Source organism: Cnephaeus nilssonii (assembly GCF_951640355.1).
Source record: "Cnephaeus nilssonii genome assembly, chromosome: 12".
Taxonomy (NCBI): Eukaryota; Metazoa; Chordata; class Mammalia; order Chiroptera; family Vespertilionidae; genus Cnephaeus; species Cnephaeus nilssonii.
The window spans coordinates 23984930-23996749 of NC_137083.1; the positions used below are offsets into that span (position 1 = coordinate 23984930).

An 11820-nucleotide genomic window follows, 5' to 3' on the forward strand; every position below is an offset into this window, starting at 1 on the left:
TGTGGCTGTAGCCATCTTGGTTTGGGTTAATTTGCATACTCGCTCTGATTGGATGGTGGGCGTGGCTTGTGGGTGTGCCATAGATGTGGTCAATTTGCATATTTGTCTATTATTAGATAGGATTTGCCTTGCTATAATCCCCTTAATAGTTTTTACTAATCTTGACTCCTCTCATAGTATAAGGTATGGCCCAAATATTTCCTAGAGCTTCATATCCTCACCTGTAAAATTATGATGATGCTAATAATAATACTTCCTTATTGAGTGATTAAATAGGTACAGTAATGTGGCACTTAATAATGGGGCAATGTTCTGAGAAATGCATTATTAGATTTCTTGTTGTTCAAATGCCATAGAGTGCCACTTATACAAGCCTAGATGGTATAGCCCAATAGGCTCTATGGTAGGGCTGTTCCAGAGGTACAAGCCTGTACAGCATGTTACTTTGCAAAGCACCATGGGATTAAATCAAGCACAAGAGAAAATGATGCAATCAACAGATATGGTATACACAAGATTATGAGGCTGCTGCTGGTGTAACATGGCATATGGTTTTACAGCAAACATTTTTATAAGTAGAAAGAGTACACTCTAAAGTAAGGATAAAAAGCATAGTATAGTAAGTACAGAAACCAGTAACATGTTTGTTTCTAATCATTATCAAGATCATGTACTGTATGTAATTGCATGTGCTATACTTTTATACGACTGGCAACACAGGCTCGTTTACACCAGAATCACCCGAGCAGGTGAGTAAGGCAATGCAGTATGTTATGACAGCTACGTAGTCACTAGGTGATAAGAATGTTTTAACTCCATCATGATTTTATGGGACCACAATGGTTTATGCAGTCCATGGTTGACCAACACATCATTATGTGCATAATGAAAGCTGTTATTATGATTATGATTATATATTACAACTAGAGGCCTGGTAAATGAAATTCATGTGGGGGATGGGGTGGTCCCACAGCCTGGCCTGCACCCTCTCCAATTTGGGACATCCCTCTCACAATCTGGGACTGCTGGCTCCTAACCGCTCACCTGCCTGCCTGCCTGATCGCCCCTAACTGCCTCTGCCTGCTGGCATGATCACCCCCTAACTGCCCCCCCTGCCGGCCTGATTGCTCTTAACTGCCCCCCTGTGCTGGCCTGATCACCCCTAACTGCCCTCCCCTGCCAGCCTGATTGCCCCATACTGCCCTCCCCTGCCGGCCTGATTGACCCTAACTGCCCTCCCCTGCCGGCCTGATCACCTCTAACCGTCTCTGCCTCAGACCCTGCCACCATGGCTTTGTCCAGAAGGATGTCTGGAAGATGTCTGGTCTAATTAGCATATTACCCTTTTATTAGTATAGATTATTGTTATTGTTAAATAAAAAATTTAACAATACTGTTGGGGAATGGAGCTCTAGATGACTGACTTTCTCCATTTTGCTTATACTGTACTTTGTCATATTTAAATATATCTTACATAATAAAAGCCTAATATACTAAGTGTCTGGTTGACCTGTTGGCCCTTCAAACAAAATCAAAGCATAATATGCTAATGATATGCTAAGGCCCCTCAATTGCTCGCTATGATGAGCACTGATCACCAGGGGGCAGACACTCCGACCGGTAGGTTAGCTTGCTGCTGGGGTCCGGCCGATTGGGACTGAGTGAGACGGGCCGGACACACCCTGGAGCCCTCCTGCAGTCCCTCCCTGGCTTGCCAACCTCCCGTGTCCCTCCCTGGTCCCGGTCATGCACCTGTGGGGTCCCTCGGCCTGGCCTGCACCCTCTTGCAATCCGGGACCCCTCGGGGATGTCAGAGAGCTGGTTTTGGCCCAATCCCGCAGGCCAGGCCAAGGGACCCCATTGGTGCATGAATTCGTGCACTGGGCCTCTAGTTGTGTTATAAGGAAAATGAACTTGTTGGAATTTTTAAAATTTAAAACAAGTTATTCATTTAAGGACAGGAAGGTTAAAATGTCTTTTAGCTTCCCAGTCCCACAGGTGGTTTTAACATTGATCCAGGCTAACCTCTTGGAGTTTGATTACACTGAGCCATGCTTATACTGAGTTGTTTTTACCACGTCAATATTTTACATTCTCTGTGAAATCAGAAAACAGTTCCAAAGAGACTTATCAATACTTCCCCTTAAATAAATACATGAGAGCCCCCCTCTGTATGTATTCCCAAAGCCCATGTTTTTGCTGGAGAGTGCTGTGGGTGTTAGCAATTCCCAGGCTCTCCTTAGACATGCTGGGAAAGGGCTTTTGCCTTTGTTATGGGGTGATATCATGTTACCAGCCCCTCCCCCCATCTTTCTATCATCTTCTGGTGACCTTTGTGAGAGTTTCATTGGATGTCTTCATTCTAGTGAGATTCACACACTGGGAACTCATACCTGGGACCCAAGCAGGGCTGACATGGTAGTGTGCACTGCTGTGTTACCCAACAAGGGAATAACCAGGGAAATGCATCTTCCACGTAGATCAGTATCCTCTTTGTAAAAGGGAATCATAGGCATGTATAAACAGAACTTAGCCTTGACTCTTTGGATTCCAAAATGGAATTGTTTTCTCTATGAATGATATGCCAAATGACTGAGCCATAAAGAAAAAAACACACATACAAACGTGAGAGAGAGAGAGAGAGAGAGAGAGAGAGAGAGAGAGAGAGAAACTGAGATTACATTTTAGTCGTTTTCTTTAAGAAAAAGAAATTTAGCCTTAGCCAGTTTGGCTCAGGGGATAAAGTATAGGCCTGTGGACTGAATGGTGGGTCCTATCTCCAGCCCTGGTTAGGGCACATGCCGGAGGCAACCAGTTGATGTGTCTCTCTCACATCAATGTTTCTCTCTTTCTGTCTCTCCCTCTCCCTTCCACTCTATCTATAAATCAATGGAAAAAATATCCTCTGGTTAACCAAAAAAAAAAAAGTAAATTTATGTTTCATTATTTGTCAGCCAAGCAGCTTTGCACATATTTCATCTACTAAAAAAAATGGTTGCTTGATTTGACCTAAATGTTAACAAAAGAATAGCCAATTCTTTTAAGATATTTCTTCTTTTATTTAAAATGTCAACTATCACAACACATTACACAATGAAATGATGACCTTAGAATCACATTAAAACTTTTTAAAACATTTCTATATAGTCACAAAACATAAAACATGCTTCAGGGCTACAAATATAGTTTGTACATTTTCACCATAAAAACAAACGGAGAAGCACAGGCCTATCTGTGAACTTCCTTTCTTTCAGCAGGAGCTGATGTGATTACTTCGAGGGAACAAAAACGATTTCTTTCTTCGGAGACGCTATTGTTGACAGGTCTTTACAATTTCATTGAACACTGTGCTTTGTTGAGAAATTACTACTGATTCTATTTCTGAGGGAATCATCATATTAGAATTATAACACCCTTTTACAACACATTTTGGCACAATATGAAAAATAAACACTTTGTTGAGTCTTTAACTCAAAACAATTATTATTATTATTATTATTAAATAAATAATTATTCCGCATAGTGCATTTCTCATTTTTTACCTTTTATTGACCATTGACACAAATGAAGCTCAGTAAACACATTAGGTAGTTTATTTACGTCTTCTTTCATAATTCTGCATCGCATCCCTTTCGTAAGCCACTGAGAACAAAGAGAAGAGAAAGGGTTCTTTAAGAGGATGCACTGAGGGAATGCAAGTTCCAGGCACACATAATGACGTTTTCAAAACGCATAATGACTATTTCCCTCCGTTGAAATATTTCCAAGAGGTTTATTTGCACATCTTCCAATCTTGCCTCAGTTTCTATCCTGACTGGAAGTGACCTAACCACAGAATTAATGGTAACATTAGTCGACTGTCATATACTCGGTTCCCCAAAAGCATACTTCAATATATTGCAGTGTTGATTCTCAGCAGCGTTCTCAAACAGTGGCAGGCACCGCAGGTGATTTATAGAAAGGACAGTGCCTAAATTAACCAGGAATGGTCATCGGATGAAAGCAAAATGTGAAACTTATTCTAGGACAGAATCAACAAACTATAGGCCCTGGGCCAAATCCAGCCCACCACCTTTTCTTGTAAATCACATTTTACTAGACCATGGCGCCAGCCATTCATTTATATACTGTCTGTGGCCACTTTAGCATTACAATGGCAGATGTGAGTAGTCGTTGTTATAGAGATTGCGTGGCTCACAAAGTCTAAAATATTTACTGTGTGGCTCTTCAGAGAAAAAGTTTGCTGATTCTCGATACAGGGATAACTTATGCTCTGAGGGTCTCTTCCTGTCACGTGGGTGCCTCCAATGTCCTTGAGACTAGAAACAGCCTCATAGTCCGTAGGTAGGGCTTATGTGCCATCTAAACACAACACAGTTTAACTTACCTCCTAGCACCCTAATGTCCTGTGAAAGGTTAATCACTGCTTTTAAAAGGACTTACCATATACCTAGCAAGTAATTTAAGTACATTGACTATCTGGACTTAAAAAGGCCAAAATTAAACATAACATAATATAACATAATATATAAATGTTATATAAATGTTGTAATGTGATATATTGTATACTAGTACAATTTCAAAGGGGTCTGTAACCACACAAGGGTAAAGATCAGACTGATATGATCAAAATACTGAAGTATACTTTTCATCATTTGAACGAACCCTTTATACACTTAGATTTACATCATAGAGAACTACTATGCTTTTAAAAATTCAGTATGCCCTGTGCAAAATATTACATTTAAATAGAAATAGCAGAAATCACTGGGAAAGAGATGTAGAACCCCTGGGTGTTACTGCAAACACTTTTCCCAGTGAGAAGGATCTGTGGAGAGAGAAGGGAAGTCCAGTATCCGGTCATCACTTCCCCTTCAACACGGGGCAAAAGAGCTTTAGCAGCCCACTGTCCTGTAAGTGAGGATGACAACACACGGATTGTTTTATGTCAGTCATGTATGCATTTCTGGGGTAGAATAGGCTGAGCCCCAAACTGGGCAGTTCTGAAGGAAGGAAACAGGTCATGCCTCACCCTGGCGTGCGCACATGGGGAGGAGAACTGACCCAGGCTCACTTCCTGGCCAGCTGCAGGTGACAGGACGCTGTTCCTCAGAGAAGTGAGGTGGATGCTAATGTGAACTAACCAAAGACAGGTCAGTGGGTTAGCTGGAATGTAACGTTCTCCTGACTTCAAGCTGAGTTTCTTACCAGGTCCTTGCACCCTCTGAAGCCCTAGGTAAACTTTGGTGTGTCTGAGATGAGGAGGGTTTCTCTGGGAAGGGGGTTTCTAGATTTTTCTAGCTTGTCAAAGGGGTTTGTGACCACAAAAGGCTGTAGAAGCCTATAAGAACTTCAACTGAGTTTATGAAAAGATCTCTGATTGAGTGTGGATTACTTTTTTGCCCATTTTTTCCCTTTTATATTTCTTAACTAAAGTGGAGGAACAAAGATTTATTCATAAATTAATTGAGATTCATTACAGTGATTCTATTTATTCCTTATACTACATTATTACTTTTGGTGCATCTAATCTGTTCTAAATTGTATAGTACCTATATTATTTGTGCAGTTAAGCATTTTCTAAAACTTGCATCATTTCTGGAAATGGAGAGTTGAAGTCTAATATGATTATCATGAAAACCACAGCTATATAAGGACTACTGATACACATTCTAGTGGCTTGAATTTATATTTCATTTCCAAAAGCCAGGAGATAGTGTATATTTATAAAACAATTTTAATTTTTTTATTAGGCAGATTGGTAGTGTCTTTAAAATTTAACCTTGAGCAACCCCAACATTACTGATGAAGAAATACAAACATAGTCGTCTAAATTTGGAAGGTAGAGAACCAATATAAATACTAGCAGACACCATTTTTGCATGACTTTCCAGAAAAATAAGAATTAAACCAGCATACCTTAGCTACAGATTTTCTAGAAATTAGAAATATTCTAGGTGGATAAGACAGCTGCTGATTACTTTCTAATTAATTATATGCTTAGTATTTTAATTCCACTTTTATTCCATGTACAATGAAGAGAATTTGAATAGTTTTCCCAAGGAACCTAAACTAGGGACTGTAAGGCCTGTATGTGCTTAACAACAAGTCAATCTTATGAAAATGCCATAGGGGTTATTTGACCTTGGAAATACGGTGATGAGTGAGTTTTCAGATATAAGCATGTGGCATTTACATAGAAAATAAAAACAAAAGAGAAGAAAGGAAGCATGCAGCCTTTACAGCAAGTGAAAGAGTTGTCCAGAATTAAAATGGGTTTTGAGGAGAATTGTGGCATCCCTTCTTTCTGAGGGCTTTGTAGGCAAGACTGATTGTGTGTATCTCTAGGATGATTTGATTATGTTCCTTTGTGAAGGCATGGGAATGGAGTATAAAACTCTCAAACATCCATCAGGATGTTTGAGAGTTTGAGTTTCTATAACTTCATGAAGAGCAAGTAATTTGTATAAATAAATTTATTTTGTTTCTTTGTTTTTGTGTTGGAAAACTGCCAGGTGTGATGTCTTGTATGACTTGTAAATTACCTTGGTAACAAGTGAAAATTTGTCTTATTTTCTGCATTCCCCACACCCTTAGTTCAGTAAGGTTAAATGTGGTTTATATGATAGATATAAGGGAAAGAGTATTAGACTAGCCCAAAGATTCAGGTTAGGTAATAATTAAATGGGGCAGACACTGGTAAGGCTGGTGGTTTGAGAGAGATTGATATTGTGGTGATATTAACTTAGCTATAAACCCATGCTCAGATTTATTTATGAAAATTAGAATTTTTCACCATAAATACTTATTTTAAGTTCATTATTCATTTTTAATAATTTGAAAACTATGCCTTAGAAAGAAAATAATGTAAGTAGATTTAAAATACTGTCTATTTTCAGTCATGATTTTATACATACCAGAATTTAAAGCTCTTTTGCCCATTAGTCCATAAAAGGCATCTGTTCTATGTCCTGGAAAAATACATTTAGGGGTATTTTAACATGTATATCTTTGAGGAAATAAACTATTATAAGTAGTATCAAAAAAAGCAAGTTTCTAAATATATTCTCATAATAAATATGTGTCTATATCAAGTTTTGGTGAGTCGGAAAAAACTCTTAATAATTTTTATAAATGACACTAAAATACTAAATGAAATACTCAATTCTACATCTAAATATTAGCAAGTACCCTTTATTCATATTATATTTTATCTGTTTACATATACAAACTTTTAAATATTGTTGCTATTGAAGCTAGCTTTGATTTTTAGGAAGTTGATTTCACATTTGTGTGACAGGGAAATATCCAAACCTATTTCCTCTAGTTACTGAATAGATTGTATTTCTCAGGAACTGAGCCTTAGTTAAGTCAGATCCCTACACTTGATAATTACAACCTTCTCAAAGGTTACTCTTTCTATTTTATTGGATTTTAAATAATACTCCTTTTGAAAAGTATGTCAGTTTTGACATTTATAGAGTGCATTTATTTTCATTACATAGAATTCTGCTGTATATAATTCCCTTGAAAGCCAACTCCTTAGAAAGTAAACATGATTTATTTAGTGTCAAGATGGAGCCTCTGGGAAAGATGACTTTCACTAGAGTGAGAGAATGTCCCTTGGTTTACTAGTTGAAAATAGGGCTGCTCTCTTAATGTGGCCTACTCTGCTACCCAGGGCACCAAAACCCAAGCTAGCAACTAAGTGCACAGTACAATTAAGATGGACCCCTGGGACTGCCTGTCAACTCTGGTTCCATTAACTGGGAAACTGGGACCTAATGACCATCGAGTGTCACAATTTTACCATCTTCACGGCCCTCAGAAATGTCCACTGCGCTTTGCTAGATTGAGGTTTCCCATTCAGTTATGAAATAAAAAACCGGCATTTCTACCTTTACCTTTCGTAAGGATTATCTACTCAGACTTTCACTGGAGCACCGTGGCTACTGAATTACCATTATAAGTGACATCATTATGGCATCCAGCATACTCAACTGAGTTAGAAAGATACCTATAAATATTTGGTTTTGGTTTTGTTTTGCGGTGGAAGTGGTGCTTGTGTGTTGTCGAGGGATAATGTGTGCTGGATTTTTACCCCAGGATTGAAATTCTGAGCTAAACTGACAATTTGTAGGAGTTAAAGGGGTTTGGGGGGGGGGGGCAGCTTAAAACAACAACAAATATTTATTATCTCACACTGTCTGTGGGTCAGAAATTCAGCAGCAGTTTAGCTTGGAGTTAAAGGATTTTTAACCTAATGTATCATTTTGGAAAGTATGATATGTCTAAACCCATAGAGCTTTAAACAATCATGTTCTGGATGAAATATAATGCCTCTCTTCCATTCGTATATGGTCTTAATTAAACACATTAAGCCCAAACTTATAACAGGAAATAAGATAAGGTATTATATAAAGAGGAATTCAATCAACATTTGTATTTGATAAATGTCAAAATAATTTTGAACTTACTTTTTTTATTAGAGAAATGGGCATGTCCTGCAAGAAAGACAACAACAGGAATCGCCTTACCTTATAAGGAAAAATATAAATTGAGGTTTAAAATATGTAACATTTTCCATTCGTATACTACCTGAGGACTATAGGAGAAGCACAAATTATTGATAATATAAACAAAATGTTAATAAATAGAAAACACTTTTTAAGTGCTTTTTATGGGTCACAGATTCCAATCCAGGACTGTGAGACTCCCGAGGCCTGGTAGTAACCGTTAGGCAATGCCACATCTGTTTCCCTATAAGAAGCATATATTCAACGACATAAACTGATGAACAAAAATAGATCCAGTGACACAGAAGCATCAAACATACCTTCAAACCTCAGAAGGAAGGCAGGGGAGGGAGGGGGGTAAGAGATCAACCAAAGGACTTATATGCATGCATATGAGCATAACCAATAGACACAGACAGTAGGTGGGTGAGGGCATGTGCTGGGGAGGTGGGAGTGACGGGGGAGAGGTCAATGGGGGAAAAAGGAGACATATGTAATACTTTCAACAATAAAGAATTTTTTTTTTTTAAAAAGCACATATTCAAGGAGGGCCACCCACTGATGCTCAGAAGAGGAGGAGAGATGCAAATACATCTCTTAATTAAACAGGCATAATCAAGAATCTGTATTTCAGCCCATAAAAGACTTTTTTCACTTTCCTAAATGTGCATTCACAATAGTAAAATAAAAATGTATAGAAACGTTTACTATCAAGAGCCTTTAACAGGGCCACTTGTTTTACAATTGAGGAATCTAATTAGAAACAACTGGCTTTTTACAGGGTCCACTGATGATACGATGAATTCAAGTAAACTGAATATTTCTACCAGGAGACAAGGAGCAGTTTAAAATCAGCTTCCATATGCACTTAGAGCATTCCCAGTACTACCTCCTGGAGGCCCCGTGCCCTCTCCTTCTTTGTCAGTTCGGATCTTTCTTTAGTCCAGGGAGCTAAGGTTGGGTCCTGTCCTTGGTGGTTTGGGCATGTGCCTCCCTCCCTCTGCGGGCACGTGCTGTGCGTGTGTTAGTGGGGTGAGGGAGATTTACCACTCCTTTTAGGCTGCAAATCTCTACTCAAACAGCAAGGGAAACTCTGGGTGCTCTGAGAATAAGCGAGCAGACCGGGTGGGTGGCCCTCAGAGACCCCAGAGAGGGATGGCTGCCCATCTCACCAGCATTCCGTTTGCCCATCAACCCGAAGAACTGCTGAGGCTTGGGTCGCCGGGCGATTCTCTGTAGAAGATGCTCAACGGGCTCAGCCAGCTCCTGGGGGACAGACGTATGGACAAACCCGGGTGTAGCAGTCAGTGCGAGGCTCCCCAAAAACCCGAGTCATTCCCGCGGCGCGCTCCAGCCATGGGCGAACCCCGGCGATGGGACCCCGCCGGCCAGGGCTGGGGGGCCAGCTCCGCAGGGAGACGAGAGCAGGCCGGGCTTGCCCCCGCCGGGGCTGAGTGGGGTCCGTGGCAGGTCGCTCCCTACCTCCACCCCACCCCGCGGAACTCGTGTCCAGCGCCGCCGCCTCCCCCAAGTCCCTGCGTGTTACCAGGAGGAGAAGTCTCCGAGCCCCGCGCTTTCCGCTCTTTGCTCCCAGCCTGGGGACCATCACTCATCCGCCTCTGAGCCACCTGACTTAGTCCCACCTCTGGCGGATTTGCAGACGCCTCAACACCCAGGTGTTGCCGGGGCGGGGCCGGGTGACCACGCTTTGCTAGCAACCTGCGTGGCGCGACTTTCACTGTTCCCGGGAGGCGCGCTCCCTTGCGCCAACAGCCTGCGAGCCAGGTCCGGGGCAACTCGCGCCCACCTACCTTCTCGGGTCCACGAAACAAATGTCACGGCAGGAAGTTAGCTTTCCATCCACCTCTGTCCCCAGCAGCTCGCCCCTTGCCCCCGCTTCTGCCAGGGTCCGGCGTGCCCTCCTCTGCCCCTGCCCAGCGTTTCCAAACGCCAGGTCCTCTCGGCTGGACTAGGGTCCCCGAAATCCCCATTACCCGGGGGTGAAACCTTGCGAGGTGCGCAGCCTGGTGAGGACCCCGGGCTCCCCACGGAGGGCATTATTGCTCCCGTGAGTTCCCGAGACCGGCGTGCCGCCCTGGGGAGCAAAGTTGGTGGTGGGCACCACCCCTCGCCCGGGACCTCGCGGGCGGCGTCCTGTACATCCTCGCGCACGCCTCCGCAGCCGCTGGCCTCACTGGTCGCGGTCGCCGCGCCCGCCAGACTAACTGGGGCGCTCTCTCGAGGGACAGTGACAGCTCCCCCAGCTCGGGAGGAACCAACGAGGACCAGCTGGGGCCCGGGACTCACCTTGATCTGGTCGCTGTCGGTCCAGTCGGACCAATAATTCAGACCATCGTCCGCTCTGCTTTCTTCCGCCAACAGTTGAGTGGAGATGAGAAAAAAGACGGCCAAGGCCAGGAGGATTTTCATGCTGGATTTCTGGGCAGGGCAGGGAGAAGAGATCGTGGAGGGGAAAACTACATACTACATTGGGGGTGGCTACCTAAGACTTGGGGCAGCAACCCTGTCTGCCCCACAACGGAACCAAGATAAAAAAAAAGCCTGTACCATTTAGGAAAGAGAATCAGCCCCCAAAGCTTCCCAAATCCCCTTCTCCCCGGACCCCAGGCCCACCAGCCCCCAACCCACCCACCCACCCATCCACACTTCCCAGCCAGGAGGCTCCGCAGGAGGGAGACTAAGAGGGACACTGGCAATCGGGTTGTCTCCCCGCTGTCCCCCCACTGCCCCTCGCCCCAGCCGGCCCATCCCGCGGGCCCACTTGGGCGCTTTGCGGGGCGCGGAAAGCCCCCTGGCGGGGCGCAGGCACTTACTGCGGCGGGCAGACCCGCTGACCCGCAGGGACCCTGTGGCCGGTCTGAGCGCACGCCCGGCGCTCCGCACTCTCGGAGCCGCGACGGTGGTGGAGCCGGAGGAGGTCGAGTGCGCTCTCCGCCCGCCCGGTGCCGCGCAGTATTTATCCGCGGCTCGACGCGCCTCGAGACCCACGTGACACGCTCCCCACGCGACTTTCGGCTCAATATTTAATTAGCCGCCTCCTCTCCTCTCGCTTGCGTCGGATGGAGAGTTTCCGAGACGGTAACCCGTCGGTGCCCATAATATCTGGACCCAATTGGGTTCGGAATGACGCAATTTTAGGGAAAATCGGGATCTCGCCATCCAATCCCCAGCTGCCAGTCTCCTTCCTTCGGCAGATCTGCCGCCCCCTCCTCTCTCCTTCTTCCGCACAGGGTTTCAATGGCACCTGAAATTACTCATCAACATCGAGCGCCGTGACTCATTT

General features: G+C 43.6%; 1 protein-coding gene across 2 annotated transcripts; it reads right to left on the reverse strand.

Annotated features, from left to right (window-relative positions):
• Positions 1-3175: 3175 nt before the first annotated feature.
• On the reverse strand, positions 3176-11586 carry TAC1 (tachykinin precursor 1). Of its 2 annotated transcripts, none has more exons than XM_079786454.1 (6): positions 11351-11586; positions 10824-10955; positions 9689-9782; positions 8478-8504; positions 6918-6971; positions 3176-3642 (listed from the first exon to the last, which is right to left on the reverse strand). In XM_079786454.1, exons 2-6 carry the CDS (start codon positions 10944-10946, stop codon positions 3593-3595), a joined length of 348 nt encoding a protein of 115 aa, XP_079642580.1. In that variant the 5' UTR covers positions 10947-10955; positions 11351-11586; the 3' UTR covers positions 3176-3592. The 2 variants fall into 2 exon arrangements, with proteins under 2 accessions (XP_079642580.1, XP_079642579.1); XM_079786453.1 differs by having other exon boundaries at positions 8478-8537.
• Between the last annotated feature and the right edge of the window lie 234 nt (positions 11587-11820).

Bases quoted from the DNA above. Each gene is read 5' to 3' on its own strand.
- TAC1 (XM_079786453.1), bottom strand. From the start codon at position 10,946: ATGAAAATCCTCCTGGCCTTGGCCGTCTTTTTTCTCATCTCCACTCAA. The intron at 9,783-10,823 runs GTGAGTCCCGGG...TCTGTCCCCCAG, and splicing joins CCGACAGCGACCAGATCAAG to GAGCTGGCTGAGCCCGTTGA. The intron at 3,643-6,917 runs GTATGTATAAAA...CTTTGTTCTCAG, and splicing joins CAAAAGAGCTTTAAATTCTG to TGGCTTACGAAAGGGATGCG.